We start from the raw sequence: 24,604 nt of genomic DNA on the forward strand, positions 1-24,604 counted from the left end.
AAGTAACTGGGCAAGCTCGTAAGCTTCAAGGGGACGTAAGCGGATGGTGGTGTATTAGATATTATGTATCGATGGGATAGACTGGAGAAGCGGGTTGGCGGAAGGCACCGGAGGCGTTCTATTATATCGAACTGTACTTCTGGCGCCTCCGTTGCCCTCAGATCGGACTTGGTTTTGATCGGCTGGGCGCCATGCCCTCCCGGCTTGAGAGCTGCCTCCGTTACCCGTTTCCTGTCTGTTGGCCGACTGCAACCCCCTGGATAGACTGCTTAGGCTTCATATTTGCCCGGTGCTGAACTAGACACGATGTGCCATGCGGTAAGCGAGCCTTAAGCGGCTGAGCCAGATGGCGATTCCAGTTGACCCTGGATTCTCCTGCAGCGCGGCGAGACCGTTGTCTGCAGCCACCTACCACAGCAGATCGGGAATCTGCTCCCTAAGGCGCTCGTGGGCGGGGTGTGAGTGGTCTCAGCGCCCGGCGGAGGTCAAACGAGGCCGACGTGTTCTGACATCCATTTCGTAACGAATTCTCCGTATTCATAGAACCCCCCGGCCTCAACCAGTAACCTCCGCCAACAACTCCGACAGCGTCACCGCTCGATACCCTCTCTTCTTCATCTCCGGCAGCACCCGCCTCAACATGGGCTCCGTCCAGCTCCTCCGATCATGACAGATGATAATCCCGCCGGGACTCAGCATACTCAGGATATGCCTCGCATTCACCCACGCCCACCCAATCTGCGCATCGTGCGGGTAGATGCTCCCGAGCACCACCCTGTACCCAAGCCGCCTCGCCACCCCGCGGATGCGACTGCTGAAGAACCCGGACCCGGGCCGATAATACCGCCTCCCGCGCCCTGCCGTCCCCGGCGGCGGCGGCTCCCGCCCCTCGGCTCGATACGCCTGCTCAATCAAGCCCTGCACCTCCCTCAGCTGGCGCTCCAGCTCGGCCGTGCCCAGCCCGCGCGCCGGCTCGTCGCGCATGCCGTGGTTCGCCAGCTCGTGCCCGCCGCGGACGATCTCGCGCAGCACGTCCTCCCTCCCGCGCACCTGGGAGCCGATGACGAAGAAGGTGGCGTGGGCGCCGCCCGCGGCGAGCGCGGCCAGGATGGCGCGCGTGTGGTCCGACGGCGCGTCGTCGATGGTCAGCGCCACGAGCGGCTTGGCGCGCGGCAACCAGACGCGGAAGAGCACGTCGGTCCAGCGGTGTGAGAGGAGGCGGATGAGGAAGGAGGGCGGTTTGTAGACTATATATGGGAGCAGGAAGAATACTAGGGAGAGTAGGAGCAGGGCCAGGAGCAGGAGCAGGGTCGCCATGCGGCGGCGGCGAAGGCGGCGGCGGAGGTAGGGGTTGGGGAGGCGGAGGGAGGGAAACATGAGTGGAAATGCTTAGGATGGCATTCGCGCGGTTTGAGCATTGGGATTCTGAATTTGAAATTGGGAGATGGACACTACTGGGTGTTTGTCTAGGAGAAGAAGGAGCAAGTCTCCCGTCGCGGTTGGGAAATGAAGCCCGATAAGATAAGGGATAACCTGGAAGCTTCAGGGGTTGCTTATCGACGCATTATTTTTCATATAATAGACCCGGCCTCTATGGTAACCACTAGGTAGGTAGTTACCGCCATCGCGTGCCCAGCCGACAATCATTTCAGTATCATCATTCATTGTGCATGGATGGTATCCTACTATACAAGTTGTTGGAGAACGACTGTTCCCTCCATGCCCAAACGGAATGTCAACGCCATGACCGTCCTTCCCGACCTTATGCAGAACTACCTGAGATATGCGAAGAAAACATGCCTTGACTCCTCCATCCAGCCCGAAGTGCCCGATGCCGAACTGTCAAAGGCCCTATTCAATCGAACTTCCTCAGTTCCTCCTCCTCTAGTGTCCCAACAAATGCATGCTTCAGGAAATGTAGCCAGGTCTCGTTTTGTTTCCTTCTCTTCTTGCCTTTCCTGCCCTTCCTGCCTTTCTTTCCCTTCTTCTTCTTCTTTTCTGCCTCTACCTCCTCATCGCTCCCCTCATCTTCATCCTCCTCTTGCTCTTCCCTCTCTGTTTCCTCCCATTCACCATCAATCTCCTCCGCGCACCCCTCAACCTCGTCACCTCCCCAGCCCACAACATCAGACATCCTAGTCTTAGCGTTGTCGACGCGCTCTCCAATCCTCACAGCCAGCCCGACCAGGCTGTTCACGGTCAAGTCGCCCAGCCGGTAGATCTTGTCCTCGAAGGTGCTATACTCAACCTCGAAAGCAAACTCTCTCGGCTGCGGCGGCCGAGGCGAAGCCGGCTTTTTGCCGCCGTGCTTGCCCTCCCTCCAACGGAGCAACCAGTCCCACCACCCCTTCCCTGCATCGTCGCTTCGTACGAGGACATCGGTGAGGTTGAGGTTGTTGATGTGCGTCAGGTTAGCGAAGTACTGGGTATACCCTAGGAGGGTGAGCGGTTGAGGTGCGTAGGCTGGGCCAGGCGGGGAGCCCTCCACGGGCGGTGAAGGGACATTGAGATTTGGGTCATGGACCGGGTTTTTAGGTTTCTTTTTCGGTTTCTTCTCCTTCTTCTTCTTCTTCCTCCCCCTCTTCTTGGCGGAGGTGATATCATCGAGATCGACTTGAAGTTCGGATTCCACGGAAAGCTGGCGGAGTTCAAGATGTTTCTGCGAGGATCCAATCTCTGCGGCAGTTTGGGATCCGCCTTGCTGGGCGTCCTTCCAAACCGGGGCGTGTTCAAGGCCGGTGATGTTGTATTCAAAAACGCGCAGCGTTGGGAAGTAGTTTGGCACGATGCTGGGACTAACCAGAGTGAGGTGGTAGCGCTCACCCCAAGGGTCCTTGTGCTTCTTCCCTGTCCTCCTTTTCCCATCTCCGTTGACGCCGTCCGCCTTGCTTTTGAACGTGGGCGGCGGAGGCAGCTTGGCCCAATGCTGACGCAGCTCCATAAGGTAGTCGGACGCCCCCTGCACCGAAAGATCGTCCTCCATCGCCTGACGAATACCCCGCTGCGATGACCCAGAGAGCGCTGCTATGTCGACCCCGTCCGAATCGTGGATGAGGAAGTGGTCGATATTCATGTGGCCATAGAGGCCGACCACCACAACGTCCCGGAACTGGTGCATCCACAGCGTGTACTTCTGCCAGCACGTCTCGTCCCACAACTTCTTGCTCTCCGTCCTGGCAGGGGGCACGTGTCCTATCAGGATGGCCTTCATGCCGCGCTCACGCAGGAACTGTAGTTGCACGCGTAGCCATTCCATCTGCTTGTAACCCGGCTCCCCGGGGTTCGCACAGCCGTCGACACCGGCGTTGCGGTCGAAGAAGTACAGCGTATTAAGGCTAAAGACGGCGAGCTTGTTCGGGATGACCTCGACGTGGAACCAGCCGCCAAACTCGAAGCTGTGGCGCTGCTCCTCGGGGACGAAGCGGCGCCAGACGTGCAAGTAGGTCTGGAACCACTTGTTGGGTCCCGGGAGCAGGATGTTGTGCGGGAGGATATCGTTGTTCCCGAAGTTAGGCACGACGGGGATGGTCATTCCCGTTCCGTCCTCGTCGGCGAGCAGCTGCGCGAACTTGTCGGCGATCCAAGTGTTGGTGCCCAGCACCTGATCCGCACTGCGCGGCAGGTTCTCGTCGCGATCATGGCGGGCACTGTCGCCGGTCCAGATGACGAAATCGATCGTGTCCTTGAGATTCGCGGCAATCCAGTCAAAGGTCGCATTCACGAGGGAGAAAGGACTGTCGCAATCTGTCGTTTCGGCGCCGTAGGGGCCCGCGGGGCCCTTGCCCCGGTGGCAGGCACCATCTTCGTCGGTCGAGGAGTGCACCTTGTAGAATTCATCCGGGTGGATGTCTGTCGGCGTATTCACGTCAGTTCTCCCATTTTGCCTACACAGATGTTGAAGCTGCCAAGCCTTGAAAGATTGGGCGACGGGGGGGCACAACAGACCGGTGATATGCAGGAACCTGCCGTGCAGCTTTCGCGGGGCAGAGCGTACAGTGGGCGCGTGCTCTGACGGGACACCCGGCGGCCCGGCAATGACGCCATGGCACAGCAGTGCCACGGCCAAACCGCGTGCGAGAACCTTCATGCAGACTGCCAGAGCGAAATGAACTTGAGGCGACAGGAGAAGTAAAAGAAGCGAACTATACCCTGCCCTCGGAGGCAGTGGTTCAGCGCTGACTACGTCCTTAGATTGCCATGGCTGTCTTTTCGAACGGAATGGAATCGAAAGTGGGTTCGGGTGCTTTGATGCTGGGCACTCCCCGGGCTTTTTGTTTGTCGAGGGGTTCCAGGTTTGGTCGTGGGAGCGGGTGGCCAAGGGAGCGGCACCTTTCAAGATGACGCCGTTCCTGTACGCCTGTTTTTGCTGCCCAGCTCTGTTGGCCAAGGACGCCCGCTGCGTGTGATGTCGATCATAAGATCGCCGCAGTTATGGTGTGTAGGGTGAGCGTGCAAAGCCGGTCTTATGTACTTAAGTATCACTGAGTATTTAAACAAAAGTGAAGGTCCTCAAGGCTGCCCGCCATGTGGACGGCCGAGAACCTTGCTGTCCTACAGGGTAGCTTCATCCGGCACTTCTGGCTGGGGTTTTGTACCAAAGACCCTCAAGACATCCAATGGCTGTGTCGTATGGCCTATTTCCATAAGAATCGGTGCATCCCACGCTGTGAGGCTGATGGGGACACAAGGGCCAATGTCTTTTGGACATCCTCCCCACGTGTTGACCACATCGCAGAGGGAGACTGCAATTCGGCCAGTGTGTTTCAAGAGTAATGGCAGCGCCTGGGTGGGGAGGTGAGTATCCCGAGGCACACATGATCACTTCTCAGTCGACTGCGTATCCCGTGCGGTTAGCCGCTCCGCGCCGCAGTTGAACGTCCCGTCGTACAGTCGACGTCAGAGGGTGTCTCATTGTCGGGCTGAGAGGTGCGGCATGTGCCGGCTTGTCATGGAACTGACAGGGCAGCCTACAGTAGTCAGTGGTAGTAGTACAGGAATGTGTCCGACGTGCATCAGTCATTAGGATCGTTTGGCTTGTTGGCCAGATGAAGGGTCTCCGGGACTTCGAACTGGAACGCAACTCTGCTCGTGCCCGGTCAGAAGAAGTGAATGAAACTGATGAAGCCGACGGAACCGTAACCCCACGGTGACCCACTTCACCTGTCAGCCGGCTGCGCTTCTCGCTCCTGCGTGAAGAATACGTACAGTGTAAAGGGTGTGAAGTAGGCCCCTGCATACTGTGTATGGCGGGACCAAGTCCTTCCGAGAATTTCTTCGCGACCAGCATTTCTTGTCTCTTCCTTTCCTTCATCACGAATACATTCATTCGCAACCAGCGCCGCATCTCCGGACTTCTTTTCTCCGTGTCCCATGATTGCTCATAGCTAGTTGCTAGATCGTCCCGCCGTCCGTTTGAGGGAATACTGAGCGTATCGCTGTGACGCTTTCCTATGGTTAATCCGGCAACATACTTTGCGGCACCCTCGTGCCAGGTGCTTTCTTGTACCACGGCATGTGTCATCCATTTTAGTACAACATCTGTCGATTTTCCTAGATCTCTATTGCAAACCATAGCCGGTCAGGCTTTGGAAACACCATCCAGCACCTTAATAATAACCTTGATTTTGGAGATGGTCGCCCACTCTCTGGAAGCTTCCCCTGTAGATGCTTCCACGAGGAGAGTCGAACTGCTTCCAAGAGTAGAGTCGATTAGGACCAAGAAGCTTTCTCTTCTTTTCGCGAAGGGATGGCCCTATGTTGAGTGTCGATGGTTGTTGATGATGGTTGGAGCTGAAGGTAGTCTGGAAGAGATGGTTCCCTACAAGTAGTTACTCGCTGGGCCTCCTAAAACTGCGTTCAGCCCCTCACCACAACTTACAAGTAGCATTTCCTTCACCCTCCTTTTCTGACTGAGCCCAGAAGGTTGACTTGCTGCATACCTGCGGTCATGCGGGCGCTACAGGCGTTTTACCCTACTACGTCGAGTTCGGTTCTCCTTCTTCCCGTCCGAAGTCTCATCCTCGACAAACTTGACATGGTGACCCATCTTTCTCAGCAACTCCAGCGACACCGTGGGCTCCCCAGTGCCCAGCCAGCCGTTGAAGGCCTCGGCGACGTAGCGGAGCAGGCGCAGATCGGCGGCGGGCGTGTCGCAGGCGGCCATGAAGGCGTAGCCAACCACAAACGACAATTCCGCCTCCCGCTCGATGTACGCGGGCGTGTACAGCGCACGCAGCACTGCGTCGCAGGCGCCCCTGACATCCCGCAGCAACCGCCAGCACTGCCTGTGCAGCGTTAGGAATGGGAAGGTCATCTCGGTCTTCTCGGCGTGCAGCGCCATCACCAGCGACTTGATCAGTCGTTCCTACGACAGCACGGTCGACGACGATGTCGGTGCCTTGGCCTGGCCCTTCCCCCTGCCCTTGGCCGCGCCATCGACCTGCTTCATCAAGTACTCGGTGGCGGACTGGTCATCGACACCCTCCTCGACCTCCCACTCGCTGCGCGCGAGTATGTCGTCAAGCTGCTGGCGCGTCCAGCTCATCTGGGCCGACTCGCCCAGGTATCTCTCTGCAAACATGGACGACACGGGCAGGCGACGGTCGACCCTGAATCCGCGCGGGCCGGCGCGCGACACCATCGTCCTGACGCCGCCACCATGCAGCCATCCGCCCGGCTGCCTGGCGTCGGCGACCGCGGCAGCTGTCACGCCCACTTGCAGGCAAAACTTCTTAAGAGAATCGTCGAATGAGCGCGGCGGGTCGCCGACGAAGAAGGCCGAGTCGCCGAGCAGCGAGTGCGCCACCTCCATGTCCGTCCAGGTCCCGCGCAGCAGCCCGCACGTCTGCAGGGCGTGGTACAGGTGGTAGGCGGACTGGATGGAGCGCCAGGTGTTGGCCACGGACATGCCCACCTTGTACGTGCAGATTCGCAGCTGGAAGAGCGTCAGGCCGGCGAGCACCGGCGAGTGCTGCAGGATGCGGTGCCGCCGCATGGTGACCGCCACGGGCATGACGCGCACCTTGGCCTCGTAGACAGGGTCCCGGAGGACCGAGACCAATACATTGTGCAACTCGCCCACCATGTGGTCGCTCTCTACTGGCAATGTGGCCATCTTGAGATCCTGGTGGAACTCAAGGTGCTTGTCGAGCTCCGAGTGCATCATGGTGGCCTCGACCACCATCCGCATGCCGCCCGAGGCGGCTTTGGCCCTGAGCGTGTGGTGTATGTCAAGGTAGATCTGGGCGGCAAAGACAAGGTGGAAGGGCACCTGGCGCGCCTGGTCCATCTCCCTCATCCCCCGTACCAGCTCGTCCTCGACAGGGTAGTTCGGGATAAGCCGAATCACCACCATCAGCTCGGTGAAGAACTCCATGAGCAGGGTCGTGTCCTCGTCGGTCAACTGCTGGTCCGTCTCGGTGGCGGCATCCCTCGCGGCACTGTACTTGCCAAAGAAGCCTTCCTGGGCCAGCGGGAGCTCACGTGGGCCGAGCTTGTCGAGAAAACCCTTCACTAAGCGGTATGTGACGAGGTAGACACGGTCGGCGATCCTGTACACGTCTCTGTCGAAACCCGAATCGTCGAATCTATCCATGTCGAATTGGTCCACGGTGAGGCCGCTTGCCAGGCAGCAGGCCTGAAAGTATTTGTTCAACACCATCTTTGTTCCGCCGTGGCGCCTGAAGACGGGGACCACATCTTCAATGATGCCATGGGCTAGCTCCGTGGCCGTGTTGGTTGCTACGGCACACGCGGCGAGGTCAAACTCGTCTGACCCGTAGTTTGACCAGATCCAGCTGATGACGGAGCGGATGCGGCAGAGATCGTCCATCATCATGGACATTGCGAACAGCGACTCCTGGAGAGACGCCTGCTGCTCGGCCTCGTAGACGGTCTTGTCGTCGGGCACGGGCTGCGGCCTCTCTATGGCCGGGGCCTTGAGGAAAGCCTCGGAGGGCTCGTACACGGGCAGTATGGAGAACCGGTTGGCTCGGCCGTCATCCGCCCCGTCGAAGCGTGGAGGAGGAGTGGACATGCGGGGCCGGAGAGCATCGCGGACGGCCTCGAGCACGCCGACGAAGTGGCTGTGCCTGGCATCCGCGTCGGCGGCGGGCTCCGCTCCATGCTTGGCCAGGTGCGTGCGGAAACTAGCCCGCAAGGCGATGAGACGGTCGATGGTGGTGACGAACGAGTCCGGGACCGAGACGGGTCTCAGCTTGGAGGAGCGGGCGATGAAGTTGGCTAGGGGGCGAAAGTCGGCGAGCGCGACAATGTATTTGCCGCCACCGGCGGCTTGCTGCTTCCTGCCCTTCCTCCCCTTCCCGGCCTTGTTGCCCTTCGCCTGCACATCCCAGGATCCCGACGACAAGAGGCTAGCCGGGTATCCACATGCCTTGGCCGTGGATGCGAGCCGAGAGGCCACCGAGTTGGTGTCCTTCTTGTACTGCTGGTAAATGCTGACTAGCGGTTCCGGCAACGTGTCGTCTACAATACTATCAATACTATGTCCTTGGTGGGGGGGGGGGTAGTAAATTGAGAGTACCTAGTGAGGCACCAGTATACGTGTAGACATAGGTAAGGTAGGTCTCGGTGGTGTGGGCGGTGGTAGCTATTTATATCAACTGCTCAACCTCTGACAGTCTGTTTAGCGTGATCCCGGTCGAGGCGAGGCCGATCGGTTATGACTCCATGATCGATTTCTCGAAAGCGAGTCGCCCTGGATAGACGACCTCTTCTCGCTGTTGGCATCTCCTCGGAAAGCAGTCGAGATAGGAAAGGGAGGCACGCAACTAGCTACCCTGGACGCGGTCTAAAGGCAGTGAAAGCGTGTTATTCGAGAGATGTGTTAACCAGTCTTCTAGCCGACTACCTGGTAAGGTAGTCTGTGCCAAATCTCATAGGTACCGCGTCTATGACGAACTCGACGCGTCATTTTTAAAGAGTCGTGCCCATCCAGACCGATCCAATATCCTCAACAAAGTTGCCACCCCCGCGCCCTTCCTCCCACCAACCAACCCTCTTCCTCTTCCTCCATCTTCCTCTCCTTCCCTCCCTTCCCTCCTCTCTCTCTTCCCTCCTCTCTCTCTTCCTCTCAGTACACCATGTTCAGCTCCACTGGAACTGCCCTCCAACGCCAGCAAGCATCGCCTCCATGGAGCACGACGACGCGCTGGAGCAGATAGAGCCTCTCTCGGAGCCCGCGTCATCCGACCACCTTCCACATGTCGACGACCCTTTCCGCCCCAGCACCGGGTCAGCCACAGAAGACACCGGGGCGCTGGCGCGCCGAGCGAGACCTGGTAGAGACGCGTGACAGGGGAAGACAGCTGGAGAAGGCGAGGCCGGGCCGTGCTGATCAGGGGCTGGGAGCGGAATGGGCTTGTTGGTTATGCGTGTTCTTGTCGACGACGACGGCGACGACGGCGACGTAACGGTTGTGGATGGGACGAGGGTCTCTGCGAGGGTGATGGGGTGTGTTAGTAGGGCCCGGGTTAACCCTACGGTGTCGGGTTTGTCTTCCTGCGATGCTTACCCCTGATGGACGTGATAATCGCGCAGAGGAGGAGGAGGAGGATGGGGCTGAGCACTAACAGCTCGGTCCGGAAGTCGGAAAGATGAATCGGGGATGACATCGTTGGGGTGCTCTGCTGCTTAGGCGATGGTTTAATATAATCAAAGAGGTCAGATTGTGGGGGCTTCGGGCGCTGGTTAGATGAAAGTCGACTGACAACAGTTTGCCCCAGGTTGCGCGCCCCCTACCTATATAGCTATGTTTTATCCCCCCGTAGCGCGGGAGTGAGATCATCACCGACGTATGCTCGGAATTGCCCGTAGTCTAACCGCCAGGGCTGAGGCGCTGTGATATGGTACCTTGCCGAGTGTTGGGCTAGTGACATCACAGCACCTCCCACGGACGTCTCCAGCTCCATGGCACAAAGCTGAGGGGAGAACTAGGCTCCCGCGGGTTAAGGTGTTTGGCAAGCGAAAAGCAAGACGGAATCTAGGCCTCGTTCACTCTTGATCCTCGATAATACAGTCACTATTAGTGGTCCTTATGGGGGCCAGAGACGAGGCCTCCTCACCTGCTAAGCGTCATGTACCCTCATCTTCTACTACTAGGTAGAGCCGGACAAACTAGCAAATATCGTTTACGATAACGAAAAGGACAAGGCGAACCAGCTGACCAGAGCTGAGGCCCAAGGCGAACTGCTCTAGTCCCAAAGCGGATGATGGGCTGTCGTGTGTGCCTTGGTAAGGGCGCCCGGTGGCGGCGCTTATTAGAGCCGTTGGGCTGGACTGGATTCGGCAGCCCAGGCCATATTACTCCCTATCCTACAGGACCACAGTAACCATAAATGGTCTGGCTGGTGTGGCTGGAAACTGATGAAGCTATCAAGTCTGTAGCTCATCCGACCAGTGAGGATCGCGCTCGTGAGAACCTGCTGATAAGCTCACCAAAGCTGACTGTTTTGTCATGGAGGGTGGCTGCTGGCTACTATTCGACAACAGGCCTCCAGGTTTCATCGAAACGCGGGGTGTGTGCGTGGCTCTCGTCTGCAACTGCATGCAACATGCAGTATACTGTCCATGTAGAGGTGGTGATGTTGCTCACGTCTGGATCTTTTCAGTACTGTACCAAGCTGGACCGTCGGAGCACATCGGCGCCCTCCTTGCCGCTAGCTCTTGTCTTCGATAGTGGTCCCGGTTTTCACTCGCCAGCTAGTTACTGATTCGCAAAGATGGTGTCACGGGTTACACCAGCTGCAAGTCTCCCGTCACATTAATTGCGACGAAGCCGACTATCCCGGCAGCCCTCTGTGGAGCGGAGGGGTAGCTACCTTAGTCACGGCCAGCCCCAAGAATCGTTAATAATGGCCGTCCGTCGATCGACTCGATCCCGTCGTAGATATCCCAGAAACCGACCGCCGCTGTCGTTTCTTCTGCGGCTTCATAGCGATGTTGTTAATAAGCCACCTTGATTGCGTCAAAGATGAGAGCCATGATGGCACCCCGGGGCGGGCCGGAGGTATCTGCCTTCCGATGTTGTCGGCGGATTAAGTTGCGGAGACCTCAGTCGATAGCTAGCGAGCGGGGGGGAGGGGCATGCCGAGCTGCAGCGAGCTGCAAACGCCAGGCTGATGGCACAGGGCCGGGGTGCGGTTGCACTGGCTTTCCCCCAATCACAGCTTTCGCTCGCGATGTTACGCCGTTGCGAAGACGCAGAGTCCGAGGGATCTGAGAGGACGGTCGATGAAAGCAAAACCCGTCCCGATCATAGCGTCATTATGGACTCCCAAGTTGCCTTAGGCTTAGTCAACCCGTAGGGAGACATCGGATAAAAAGGCTTCCAGACGGGCAACCTGGGAATATAATACTCCACCAGCCGGTAAATGCTATCAAAGAGCAAACGGGGGAAGAAGAGATCGCGGGGGTGTGGCGCTAGGGTAGGATCGCATGTCGGTAGAGATACCGCATGGCTGTCTCTGCCAGTGACTGCATCACAGCCTACAGCTCGATTAGAGCTGACGCGTGCGATCAATAGCTAGCAGCGCTGAGATGGCAGCTTAAGAAGGTTAGGCGGTAATAAGGCCTGCTTGGTTAAATTCCCACACACTTTCGACGGGTTTTGGCGTGGCGGAGAATGACGATGTCGATCGTGTCAAAGCGCACCCGTTGACCCAGGCCGACCCACGTTCCACCTTCTCAACGGTCTTCCAGACCTGCCTGCTTCAAGTAGCGTGCGCGCTATGCCAATTCAGGTAAAGCGCCGAGCCATTGTAGCGATGTGGAGCACTTGAGCATCCAGTCGAATTCGCCAGCCAAAAGAGCGTCGCCCATGCCGCCATGCGCGACTGCGGAGGAGAGGAGACTCGCGCGGGTTATCTTCGGGATGAATGTGTGAGATCTGAGGGATCCAGCTATGAGAACAAACTTGGAAGGCTCAGATCTCTATACTACTACGCTTGGCGGGAGGCTTGAGTCAGGTACGGCAGTCACAAGCCCCGCTGCGATAGAGGGTTAGGCGGTGGGTGGAAGGAAAGGCTTGACTTGACATGGAAGGTCCATGCCGCTCGGGCACCTAATGATTAATCTGCCGCCTCGCCTTGTGCTCGCTGCGCCGATTGCTCCACTTCTCCGATTGAATCGACGCTTTGGCTTGTCAATGCCTGTCTAGTAATAAATTGCCCCAAAACGAGCAAAAGAAACGCAATCCGCAGCCCCAAAAAAATTCCTAGGACGACATACTTTTTATGGCTCTCGGAGAGCTCCAAAGCCAATTCCAGAAGCGCCTAATCTAGCTCTCAGCGCAAGCCCCAATGCGCCCCGCGCAGCCGCGCACTATGGCCTTGTGATGCATTTCAGCAGCAACATTGGACCCACGCCAGAGAGATTCCTACCATGTTGCGCCTGCTGGCCCGAGAAATTCCTTGTCGTTGATGCGCGAAGAATCCGCTCGGGGTTTGGTTGGTGGGACGAGCAAGCCGCCGCGTCCGCGTCCGCGTCCGCCACCGCCGCGAGCCCCGAGAGCGAGCACAGCACAGCCAGGCCGCCGAGAAACAAACCCTTCCGTCGCTATACCGATTAGGTCAAGCCGGCCGTTGAATTCCTTGCCGTCGCTCTGCCGTGCCGTGCCTGTCCGCAACCTCGGGCTGCGTTCTTTCCCTAGCGCTCCGCCTCCCTGTCACCGCAGACACCGCACGCCATGGCGGCCGAAAATGTTGCGCCGCCGGCCCTCCCGCTGCCGCCTCCCATACCGGCATCCTCCCGGGCGGATCGCGGCTCGGTGGCGGCACCCCCAGGCCCCATGCTAAATCCCGGCGGCCCCGGCGCCCCTCCGGTCCCGGCACTTCCTCCGCATCAGCAGGTCGACGCGGCCCGGGACTCCACCATCAGGCAATTGCTAGACCAGCAAGCCGAGATCCAAGCAAGGCTTGCCGCCCTCCTCCCCCAGCAATATGGCCCCAACATCAAGGTGGAGCTCGAAATGTTGCGCCACAAACTCCGTGTGCTGCGCGCATACGCCGATGACCACAGTGAGTCTCCCTCGATTTCTGCTAGTGTTGCGCCGCTGCTCTTCCGCTCTGCTCGGCGGGGTCGAAGATTCTCGCTGCTCCTTGCGACACTGTCTGACCCCTGACGAGTAGAATTATCCGGCAACATCCCACTTTTGTCGGAGATAGAAGAGGCAAGAGTGTTACAGTATCAGTGCGAGTGCATCGAAACGGCCTGTCTTGACCAAGGTACGTCCGAGCTAGCCGTTGACGGCCCGGCACGAGTGTGTTACTGAGTACTGACCCATACGCCCGTGCGAATCAGGCATCAATCTCCAGGATCCCAGGTTCCTTGAGACCTTGAAGTCCCACTATCATCGTGATCAAGCCCCTGAAGGGTATGCTGCCTGGCTCGATAGGAACCTCGCGCAGTATGACCCTGTCACCCGGGCATTCAGATTGAGGGATAGCTTGCCCTTGAGCTTCCGAAGCCATCACTCCTACAAGTGCGGGGATGACCGGTGCATGCACTACATCTATGGCTACCCCCATCGGGACGACCGGGATCAGCACGCCAGCGAGCATGTTATTCCCCGCAAGAGGGATTCGGGCCTGTCCGTCGGCGGCACCTCGCCGGTATTGTTCGCTGACCACGCGAACCGGAGCCATGGGGCCGATTACCTTAAGACAACGACGACTTCGCCGCTCTACCTCCCCCGGCCAGCCGGGGCTCTGCAACTCGCTTCCGTGGCGACAGGCAGTCAGGGGAAGGATTCCCGGGATTCGCTGAAGAGTTACTCCTTTGCAGCTGAATATCCGGCCGGCCCTCGGGGCTCGGTGGACTCCGAGGTGGATCCCCTGCTACCGCCCCTGAAGCGCAGCCGTACGGGACAGTCTCGGCTGGAATCCATCGGTGAACTTCTTCGGGATAACCAAGATCACTCGCGTTGCTTGCGTTGCAGAGTATTGCAGAAAGCAGTGAGTGGGCGTCTCGGATGTGGCTGGGTCTTCCCCGCTGACGCTGACACCCCCCTTAGTGCGACTCAAACGATCCCTGTGGGCTCTGCTCCGATCCGGCAAGCTCTGCCGACGATGAGTTTTGGAAGGCCATCGGCTGCCATCGAGGCTCGCTTCCTAGCTTTGCCGATATCATGCTTCCAGGTAGGACTGCCCTCCTCTTGCTTGGGAATGGATGGGTCAGTGTGCTGAAGCAACCTCCAGTCCTCGTCCGCCCCAAACAGGGCCAGACACCCCTGACGTCCCCTCTCGCCGTCCGTCGCAACATGAACGAATTCTTGGAGAGGTCTTTTGTGATCGCGCCGGAGATCGCAGGAATGGTCATGGCTAGTCTGGATTTCGACGATGGCTTCTGGTGGACCGAAGACCTTGCTAAGTTGCCGCTGCACAACCCAACCCAAGCGTCCTTTCGCAAGGAGGCCATGGAGAGGCCGCCCCCGATTCTCAACGTCCTCGCGGCAAGTTGGAACATGAGCGATGCCATGCACAGCTTCTGGCATCTTCTCAGGCTGAGTAGGGAGCTCTCTGCAGATCGAGAGTTTGAGCGATCCCAGTATCCAGTATTGTACTGCGCCAAGCTTTTGCTCCGAGAAACGCTCTTTTACGACCTTCAACAGCCCGATCCGGTGATCCGTTGCGAGCCAAGCAGTTCGATCTCACACGTCGTTTTTGACGATGCTGACTCGCATGGAAGGTTCCGTCTGCTCTATAACTGCATGGTCCAGTTTCTTCAGTCGTTTGACGGCCACATGGCGAGGCCCGGTCCACCCGACCCCAAAAATTGGCTGGCTGTCTTTCTCTCCTTGTGCATCTTCAGCGCCGTGAAGACGATCCTGGTGGACAGGGTGACGTACGCCCGTTCCGCCTCGCCACCCCAGACAGGCGTAGCTGCGATGCACGCCGTCTACAAAGCACTCGTTAGTGTTTTTGCATCGTACGCGCCGATGTCCTTCGACCCCCACGTGATGGGTGTCGGCCATGATGACTACAAACTCCTCGTGGAAGTTGGAGTATTCTTGGGCAGGAGCACGTGGGGGCAGCATGATATCAAGGACTTTCTTATGTCGCTTGGGACGGGTGAGATGGACACTGGCTTCTATCACGGGTTTATCAAGCAGCGGTCGCCGACGGGACAGGGATCCTTTGTCCTGCCGCCTATCAGCAAGCCCGAAGAAGGGAGGAAGCCTCTGCCGGCTATGCGGCCGCTCATCACGACCTGGAATCCTAGCGTCCCCAGCCAGACGGACAGAGACATATATCTTTTTAGAGGAGAACCTGAGCGGATGCTCGCGTCTCCGCAGACGATGGATCCTGGCCGACGACACACGGTTGCTGAGAGCCCGACGTTCGTGCGCCAGGCTGGAAAGGTACTCACATCACCGGTTCCTACGGCCAGAATGCGAGCCCCGTATCAGCGCCCGCCCCTCCGGAGGGTCTATTGCGCGAAATGCAACGAGTATCCGGAAGGCTTTCGAGGCGAGCATGAGTTGAGGAGGCATAACGACGCGAAGCATGCCACATTAGTTAAGAGATGGGTTTGCAGACAGCCGTCAGACTCGCCCGGCTCGCTGCAACCCGAGATACCGCTTTCCAAATGCAAGGCCTGCGTCAACGAGAAGCGCTATGGGGCGTATTATAACGCGGCTGCTCACCTCAGGAGAGCCCATTTCAACCCTCACCGCGGGGGCAAGGCGAGCGGGGACTGGCCTCCTATGACAGTCCTCAAGGAGTGGATGCGCGAGGTGCGGCAATCGCACGACACGCAAGACCACGACGACGGATCCAGCGGCGAAGATGAAGCGCACGACTACAAGGCAGCCCACGAGTATGTTTCGCCACCCCACCGGCGCTCGCCTACCATGGATGTCCCGCGTCTTGCACCGGCCCCTCTTGCGCCTCCGCAAGCACACGGCCCGCCATTGATAGCACCTTCGCTCGACCGCGTCCATCCGGCCGACCCGCGGCCGGTCGTCAAGCATCCCATCCAAAACCCCTTCGTGGCACCGGCAATGATTTTGAAAAGCGATGAGCAGCCGTATGCACTGGCCTCGTCATCCTCCAGCGCTCGCACCCGGTGCCCCCACCCTGACTGTGGCCGCGTCTTCAAGGACCTCCAAGCGCACATGCTGACGCACATGGAGGAACGCCCTGAAAAATGTCCTATTGAGACATGTGAGTATCACATCAAGGGATTCGCTCGCAAATACGACAAGAACAGACACGCCTTGACACACTACAAGGGTACCATGGTGTGCCCCTTCTGCCCAGGCGTCGGAACCCCTTACGAGAAGGCTTTCAACCGTGCGGATGTGTTCAAGCGCCACCTGACGGCGGTACATCACGTCGAACAGACACCGCCCAACAGCAAGAAGCTGGTCCTGACCGCGGGCGCCGGGCGGACTGGAGACGGGGGAGCCAAGTGCAGCATCTGCGAGAGCCAATTTGCCACGGCGCAAGAGTTCTATGAGCACCTTGACGACTGCGTACTGAATGTCATTGTTCCGTCGACGCCGAAGACCACCGGCAGCGGCACTGGCAGCGGCCGCACGGGCAAGAGTTCGGCCAGCAGGACACCGACGACTGCGAGTACGGAAAAAGGCAAGGAACTTGGTATGGATCTGGATGCTCTAAGCTCCCGAGAAGCCGCGCAGCCGCGCACTGAGCAGCGGGATGTCAGCGTTGAAAGGTGCGAGGCTGCGGACGCCGAACGCATTGCGACCCAAGCGCAGAACTTCTTCGAGCAGCAGGGGCAGCAGGAGCCGATGCCGAGCCCTCAACAGGATCAGCAACCAGCAGCCCGACAATCTGAGTCACCGCACCAGCCTGAGCCATCTCTAACCTCGCCCTCAGAGACGTTCATCACTCACGAGCACGAACAAGAGCCCCTGTCCGGCCGTAAGTCTGAGCCAGAGCCCGAACCGCAGGCCGAGATCCAAGTCGCGGTCCCCAATCCTCCTAGTGCGGAGTCGATGGAAATGGAAAGGTGCAAGAGCGCTAGTGTACCTCTGTCGCAATACTCCGATCAGCCGCTATCAAGCATCGAGGCCAACGACACAACACGCCAAATGTTGCGCCCCGAGGTTACGCTTGGCTCGCCCGCGCCCGATGTCATGGACACAGACTAGGTTTCGTGTCATTGATCGCTTGATTATTATTCGTACTCCACATCCTCCCAACAAAACCAACAATAAAAGAGCATCGGGCCAACGCGCATGGCAAGTCTACTGCAGCCTTACCAAGATCTGCTACTCTTCCCCGAGGGCAACTTCGGCATCTCAAAGGAGGAGCGCGCCCAGGACGTCAACCGCTGGACGAGCTGGTGGAACGCGCTCAACACCGCCCGCGCCATGCATGCCAACGGCGAGTGTGACCCCATACGCGACGCGAACCCTGCCGAGCAAGTTCCGCCCCGGCGGGTCCGTCAAGAGCACCAAGCAGCTACCTGTGCGACATGTATCGCCTGGTTCATTCTTTTACTTTCTACTTCAAACTGTTAACTGATTGTTTCCATTCATGATGATTACCTTATTATTACGGCCTGCGAGAGGCTCTGTCAAATCGGAGTCTAAGGCGGGCAATTTCGGACGAGTTTTGGTGTAGGGAGGCTTTCTGCTTTCGTGACCTTTACTAGTAGTAGACTGATCATGATGACTGATGTGCGCAATCGCTTGCGCTGTTCGTGGGGAGTTGATTCTGGTCGGGCTGAGACCGGTGGGGAGGCGTAGGTGTTTCCGACAGTACTAGTAATAAAAAGTTGTTATCGCTATATAAGTCGTGGCCGGCACTTGTTGCTCATCTCGACACTCTTCGAATACAAACCAGGTTTTATACATAAAGGTACCTATGTACTCCGTATCCGTACCTCACCTTGTGTACAATATCTTGTTCACTGCTTTGCTCGCAAGGCACAGGACACAAGGTTTAGTAGTAGGTTGTGGGTATCAGTACCTATGTATTACACTCCACGATGATCTAATGGCTCGGATGCTTTTGCACAATGCGAGCAGCGACATGTTGCGATACGGATAGCAGCCCCGGAAACGTCATTCTCAGTAGAAAATCGTGATCAGAAGAGAAGAGACGACACCAAAATATCCTTCATTTCGTTCGAGTTCTTGCCAGTAACCGGTCTAACCCCCCGGCCCAAGTACGGTGGCTTCAATGAAGCGATTCAGTATCCAAGCAAATCCGAATCGACCCGCTCCGATCCAAGTCCACTCCATCCGCTTCCGCCAGTGCGGTAGGTAATCCTGCCGGCGTCGGCATGGGAGGAGAAGGCAGAGGTCGAGGCTTCCGCGCATAGCCCTTCAACATGCGGAAGCAAGACCCCATCCCGCGGCCCTCCTCCACGACCGCGTGCACGTCGGCAATCATCTTACCCGCCTCGTGCATGGCCTCGCCGGGGTTGACGGTATCAGCCAGCCTCAGCTCGCCAGCGGCCTTCTCCATCTCTGCGCGAAGCAGCCATTTCTCCCAGCTCCAGCCGGCCGCCACCCCTGTGATGGCGGCAACATTCTCTGACGAACCAGACACGATGGCCTCGAGGCGATGCTCCTTGACCGATGCGGCTGAGGTGGAATCTCTCGATGAGGCAGGAGTGACGGAAGCGGCAGGACGCGGAGGACGCTTGGGCCCCACAGGCAGAGACAACCACGCCCGCCGGATTTCCTCGAACCCCGCTCTGTTCAGACGTGAGAGGAAGGACCGGGTCGGGTTCGGGTCGTAGCCAAGGGTTTGCAGAGCAAAGTGAAACTCCACCGCTTTTGCATTGCCAAGCGGGCCAGCGTTCATGATGTCTGCGTCGAGCAAGCCGAACTCGAGGTAGCCGCCCGGTTTGAGTATGCGCAGGCATTCTTTGAGACAAGCATCCCATTCGTCCATGCCGTGCTCGCCAAAGAGTTTGAGAACGGCGTGCAGTTCACGGGCCGAGATAAGATCGAACTGGTCGTCACCGAAGGGCAGCTTGGTGAGACTCTTGACGGCGACTTGGCGGTGGTTGGGCGGTCCGCGGATGTTGCTGTTGCTGAGCTGGCGCATGGCCTTGGTGGTGACGGTGTAGATCTTGGTGTTGGGGTACTGGATCGCGGCATGCCATGCCCAGTCGCAGGAACCCTGGCCAGCCAGGTCGAGAATGCGTGCGCGGTCACGGCTGACACCGTCTGGGCCGGGCGCCATACAGCTCTGGCGTGCGAGACGCTTCGCAACGGGCGCGGAGATGAGCTTACCGCCGTTTAGCAGCTTGGTGGCGGCGACCTGCCAGGTGGCCATGCGCATCTGGAAAAGGGCCTCGGCCTCCTTGTCGGCGCGGAGCTTCTCCGGGTCGTCGACAATCTCGTCGTCGCCTCGGACGACGTTGGTGCTCAAGCGTTTCTTGGCCGACTGGGGCACCACCGAAAGCTGGAACTTGCCAAGGAGCTGGTTACGGTGGGCGTCCCTGAGCGAGACACGCTGGGCTTGAAGCGCTTCGAAGCGTGGGTGACGGCAGATGAAGACATCACTGGCACAGGCCCTCACAATGTAGTCGGTGAAGGCGCGGTAGTAGGACGACTCCTGGCGGAGCAGCTTCGAGGGGAGGCAGCGAGGTATGTTCTGCTTGAGCACAACCTCGGAGAACCGGACAGCCTTCTTCTTGGGCAGCTCGCTTTCGGGTTCAGGAGAAGTATCCTTGGATTGCACCTCGGCCTTGTCTTCTGCTTCAAGCTCGGGCTCCGACTCTTCCGTGGTCGCGCTATCCTCCGAGAAGCCCGCAACTCCCTGGAGGTACGCCCGCTGAGCCGCCAACCACATCTGAGTGCGGTCCATGTGTGATACCGCGTTCTCCTCCCGCTTTGAGGCCTGTTGAGTAGCATACTCATTGATTATCTCGTTGACATCGACCGGAGACGTTGGTTCCTCGACTGCAGTCTCAGAAGCCGGGGCCTCAGAATGCTTCGGGGTTGGCGGAACTTTGCGAGCGGTGATGGGCACAGGAGTTTCCTCCACCCGGATTGCCGTCGGGAGATCTTCATCCTTCTCGTTCACGGGAAGCTCAATGACACGCTCGACAATGGCCGACGGTATGTCGTCGAGATGTAGCGGCCGTGGCGGAGGCGGCGGGATCCCGTTGGTCGACCGGTTCCAGGGGATTTTGTAAAAGTTCTCAGCGGTGGTCGAAGTAGGGGGGTTGGCCTCCTCTGGCTGGGTGCTCACGTTCCACGTGCGCCGGGTCGCGGACGAGAGTTCGGAGAAGAAGCCTCCCGGGGAAGGGATCTCGAGCTTAGTCAATCCCGCGAGAGATTGCCGGTGGGAAACGGCTCTGGCTAGGGGGGCTCCGGTGATCAGCCTGGGTGGCCGTCGGTTCGCCTCGGTCATCTCTTGCGGGATCTCGATGACCTGTGCGGGCTCCTCCTCGTACCCAGATTCACTGCCTGAGAGCGCCTGGAGGGTTTCGAGGGCACCCGGTTGGAGCCTGACTCCTGACCACTCCTCGTCCTCGCTGTCCTCGGCTCCAATCATGGGGGTGGGAGGCGCAGACATCTGAGCCATCTCTTCTGAGTTGATACTACCGTCCAGAGACGGGGGCGCAGACACACGGGGAACCTCCTGTGCCTGCCGCAGCTCCATAAATGACTTGACAGCAGGCGACATAGCAACTGCGGATGGCGGCGTTGGTGGAATTGGTGACATCAGCTTCTTCGCAGCCGCGAGCACTGGCTCCTCCGGGATCACCAGGCGAGCCAAGGATCTCCGCTGCTCAATGGACGCCCTCGACGTCCTCCGAAGACTCCTTGCACTCCCTTGCCGATTGATCCCGTTCGTCTGAAGGCGTTGCCGTCGTGTAAGTTCGTCGTCGGAAACATCATAAAGGTCGTCAAACTCAGTTACATCCGTCATGATGCTGTCTCGGTTGTGGCTGGTATTCCACTGTAATGATGGGTTTGATGAAGAAGCCTGGGAACTGGCGTCGTCGTTGTCGAGGTCGGCTTCGCAGTCGCTCGGCACGCAGGACGGGGTGGCGGGGAGGATCGGGGCAGCCAGGAAGTGTTGACCTCTCGGCGTGGGGAAATGATCGCTCATGGGTGAGAGCCACTGCTCGATCTTCTCGATCGACCGCCTGTTCTTCCTCCGCTCAACGAACGAGTCTCCCGTCTGTTCGGGTTCCTCCATTATGGGATTAAGTGTCCGACCATGCCTCCTCCGGGCTGGCGGGGAGGCTGGCCGGAACGTGGTTCTTGGTAACAGTAGTTGATCTGACATGGCTGTTTATAGTTGTAGGATCAATATCGCAGGAAATGGCGTAGCCAATACATAGAAATAGACACTGCAAGTAAGCTGAAAGACGTCCTGCGCCGGAAAATGTAACGGTGATTAGGAGAGATGGGAACGACAGGACCGGCTTCGGTCAACGAAGCACTATTCTGCTAAGCCGCGCAGCAGGGGGCAAGAAAGGAAGATAGAGGGAACCAACAGGCACGCGAACAGGTGACTCGGAAAGCAATATAACACCAGGCAAACGAAAGCACAACCAGGGAGAGGAATTCAGGTGATATCCACTAGAGCGCCTACACAGCGGCAGAACCTGGATTCGCGCCAAGGTGCGCTCGCTCTCATGGGCAGACATGGTGTGACTGGTCTTCGGCGAAGCGCAGAGGTGACGCCAGACGGGCAGTAGCGTCCGAACAACGGATGACAACTGCCTGGGGGCGGGTGGTATGCAGGGACGGCCGCTCAGTGAGGAAGTATCGGCGGGAGTTGGGCAGCATCACCGCATCCATCACCACGGCGATACTGCGGCCACGAGCGAATCAGCTTCGGCTCAGCTTCGCCAACTCACTGCACTGAACCAAGATGAGCGCCATGCGAAGGTAAGGCGCGCGCGAATGAGGTCCGGATCAAGCAGAGTAGCTAGAGTGGGTTGCAGCCAATGAGAATGGCTGGTGTAGTGCAAGATGTCGAGCGGGCGCTTACACGGGCGGCTGTCGCCATTGATTGGACCCGGTTCGCTGTCGACACTAATAATAATAAGATAGCCCACACATCCCTCCGACATGGCGAGCTGCGAACCGGCGAAGATGAAGTAGCTTTGCTTGCGGGTCGAAGGGAGCATGTCGATGCTGCCGTATCACAAATCCCGGTCCCTGACAGCAACCGAGCCCCAATGGCGTTGTACCGTACCGTGTATCTGTAGCTTCGGTCCGTCGATGCAGCCGCGCATCTGGCCGTTCTGGGAAATGCACGGGCTTGCGCTCACCCCATCCGGATCATCATTCGATCTGCGGGTTTCCTTTCTGGTCAAACTAGGATTCTTGGTATTCTCCTGCCAGATTAAATTCTGGAAACGCTCTCCTGCCTGCTCCTGATCCGATGGCATCAGTGGCTTTTCTGAGTGAAACAACGGGTGAAACGGCCGTTGGCGGTCTCGGTTATCACCTGCAGGAGAGAGCACTGAAATAGTCGAACCATGGTGAGGGTATCAGCGGGTAGTCTGGCAGATTTGCACCGAACAAAGTAAGTAGAAGGAGACTTCTCATGTGACGCGTCGACCGCGGCGCACCTGTGGAAGGCATCAGCCAACTGTGACCCGTTTCGCGCAGGAGCTCGGTCGTTAGCTTGAACACGGTCGAGACAGCCTCTTTGACACAAGCAGTGTGCGAACGGTGCTGGGTTGTAGCAAACTGGCAAAGGACAAGATCCGCTGTTCCCTTGCTGAGCAAAAGATAGTGTTAGGTGAGAGATCTGTGCCAGGAATTCGCGATGCTAGCAAACGAGGCGGGGCCGCTTCTCTGGTTTGCCGCAATTCCCCGTGCCACCAGCGGGCGCATTGCAGCGGTGCTGTTGGACGTCCACCAGGGTAGTCCCGCCCGCCCCAATCCGTCTTGGTACAGATGAGATGATTTCTGGGTGCTAGCTTCCACTTTGCCGCTTTACCTGCCAGCTCACAAATGAAGGTACAGATCGCCATCCGCTGTATCGAAGGGGACACTGCTCACATACCCTTGAGGACATTGTCATCGCCGACCGGTACCGCCTTGACCGCAAGATCGGGGCGGGGGGCTTTGGCCTTGTCTATTCTGGTACGTGCTGTCCCTCGCTGCCCTGGTCGTCGCTAACTGGGTAGGGACCGATCCAATTGGGCGAGGAGGTTGCCATAAAGCTTATATATGTTCGAGATAACCCCGAGGTGCTCCGAGGCGAGAAGGATATATATAACGCGCTATCGGGTGGAGTTGGGATCCCGCGGGTGCACTGGTATGGGTAGGAGTGCGATTTCTACGTGCTCGTTCTCGATGCCCTCGTCCCGTCGCTCGAGGATTTATTCAACTACTGCGGCCGAAGATTTTCGCTCAAGACTATCCTCCTTATCGCCGACCAGGCGATCTCTCGGATCGAATATATCCATTCAAAGGGTTTCCTTCACCGCGATATCAAGCCGGACAACTTCCTAATAGGAATCGACAAGCAGGGAAACACTCTATACACGATTGATTTTGGCCTGGCCAAGGAATCTGCCGATGCCGAGCGTTACAAGGACGTAGAAGGCCTCCTATTAGGCGGTACCATACGGTACGCAAGCATTAATAATCATAACGGCCGCGGTAGGTACCTAATCGCGATCCGTTTGTTCGTCTACTAAAGCGCGGGCAGAGCAGTCGTAGGGGGACGACCTAGAGTCTCTGGGATACGTCTTTGTATATTTTGCCTACGGCTCGCTACCATGGCAAGGCCTAAAGGCGGCCACGGGCGAAGAAAAGGACGCGCGGATCAAAGAGATAAAGGAGCGCCTATCTGGCGAAGAGCTCTGCGACGGCATCCTCCCCAAAGAATTCGCCACGTATATTAACTATACCCGACGCCTGCGTTTCGAGGATAGGCCGGACTACTCGTATCTTCGTCGACTCTTCCGTCGTCTATTTGCAGCAAAGGAGTTCAAATATGATAACGTCTTCGACTGGACGAAGAAGATGTTTAACGAGATGCAAAGTAAAGTTAGTCCCATAGTGCCTTCGATACAAGAGCCATAAAGACCGGCCCCAAAACTCTAGAGGCATAGGAAACACCTACGCGGAGAGGTCGGGAACCCCAAATCCATACGAGGCCGATGAAAGGTCTACGCAGGGAGGGCCGGGATAGCACAAGAGCGTGAGTAGTAGGAGATGTATTGTCCAAATGATAGTTTGGAACATGTTGCCTCGATCATTCACGATGTTAGTAACCCGATGTCCAATTAGCGATAGGTATTGATGCATCTTGCTCAGTGAGTGTCCCTTTTTAGCGGCAAACTCCCCGCAAGCCGTCATGCCCTCTACCAATCATGCCTTCCATGACAGAGTGCCTTTTCAACCGGTTTGCGTTTTGCGTTTCATTTGGACAGACATTATTCCAGTTTAGGCGCCAGTGGGGAAGCCAGGACAGAACGATAAAATTGCTTTCATTCTCTTGCTAGGGGATGCCTACAAAATTCGTGAACATCACTATTAGCTCAAGATTGAGTGTACAGTCAGGCGCTACCTCTGATGATAAGCCTGCCACGCTTCCTGCTTCACACTCTCTCGCTCTCCTGCTGCAGACATTGCCGTTGAGCAAATGGCATCGTGAGGACATTCCATCTCTATTCC

General features: G+C 57.8%; 6 protein-coding genes across 6 annotated transcripts; 2 read left to right on the forward strand and 4 right to left on the reverse strand.

The window, feature by feature from the left end:
- Positions 1-521: 521 nt before the first annotated feature.
- On the reverse strand, positions 522-1,034 carry B0T15DRAFT_520675 (uncharacterized protein). Its single transcript, XM_062868518.1, has one exon. The coding sequence runs from the start codon at positions 982-984 to the stop codon at positions 556-558; it is 429 nt and encodes a 142-aa protein (XP_062726950.1). The 5' UTR covers positions 985-1,034; the 3' UTR covers positions 522-555.
- A 517-nt stretch (positions 1,035-1,551) lies between these two features.
- Positions 1,552-3,968, reverse strand: B0T15DRAFT_520676 (uncharacterized protein). Its single transcript, XM_062868519.1, has one exon. The coding sequence runs from the start codon at positions 3,530-3,532 to the stop codon at positions 1,856-1,858; it is 1,677 nt and encodes a 558-aa protein (XP_062726951.1). The 5' UTR covers positions 3,533-3,968; the 3' UTR covers positions 1,552-1,855.
- Positions 3,969-5,956: 1,988 nt separating this feature from the next.
- B0T15DRAFT_489798 (uncharacterized protein) lies at positions 5,957-9,632 on the reverse strand (the record flags this gene model as incomplete). Its single annotated transcript, XM_062866628.1, has 3 exons — positions 5,957-6,284; positions 6,369-8,484; positions 9,533-9,632. 3 exons carry the CDS (start codon positions 9,630-9,632, stop codon positions 5,957-5,959), a joined length of 2,544 nt encoding a protein of 847 aa, XP_062726952.1.
- Positions 9,633-12,703: 3,071 nt separating this feature from the next.
- B0T15DRAFT_385537 (uncharacterized protein) lies at positions 12,704-17,134 on the forward strand (the record flags this gene model as incomplete). Its single annotated transcript, XM_062864284.1, has 5 exons — positions 12,704-13,034; positions 13,146-13,241; positions 13,318-13,970; positions 14,030-14,153; positions 14,214-17,134. 5 exons carry the CDS (start codon positions 12,704-12,706, stop codon positions 17,132-17,134), a joined length of 4,125 nt encoding a protein of 1,374 aa, XP_062726953.1.
- Positions 17,135-17,839: 705 nt separating this feature from the next.
- B0T15DRAFT_65369 (uncharacterized protein) lies at positions 17,840-21,473 on the reverse strand. Its single transcript, XM_062871153.1, has one exon. The coding sequence runs from the start codon at positions 21,243-21,245 to the stop codon at positions 18,168-18,170; it is 3,078 nt and encodes a 1,025-aa protein (XP_062726954.1). The 5' UTR covers positions 21,246-21,473; the 3' UTR covers positions 17,840-18,167.
- A 976-nt stretch (positions 21,474-22,449) lies between these two features.
- On the forward strand, positions 22,450-24,247 carry B0T15DRAFT_482275 (casein kinase I isoform delta; the record flags this gene model as incomplete). Its single annotated transcript, XM_062866089.1, has 7 exons — positions 22,450-22,496; position 22,839; positions 22,990-23,052; positions 23,107-23,243; positions 23,325-23,584; positions 23,658-23,974; positions 24,224-24,247. 7 exons carry the CDS (start codon positions 22,450-22,452, stop codon positions 24,245-24,247), a joined length of 849 nt encoding a protein of 282 aa, XP_062726955.1.
- Between the last annotated feature and the right edge of the window lie 357 nt (positions 24,248-24,604).

The sequence above is a fragment of the Chaetomium strumarium genome (genome assembly GCF_033439665.1).
Source record: "Chaetomium strumarium strain CBS 333.67 chromosome Unknown B0T15scaffold_1, whole genome shotgun sequence".
Taxonomy (NCBI): Eukaryota; Fungi; Ascomycota; class Sordariomycetes; order Sordariales; family Chaetomiaceae; genus Chaetomium; species Chaetomium strumarium.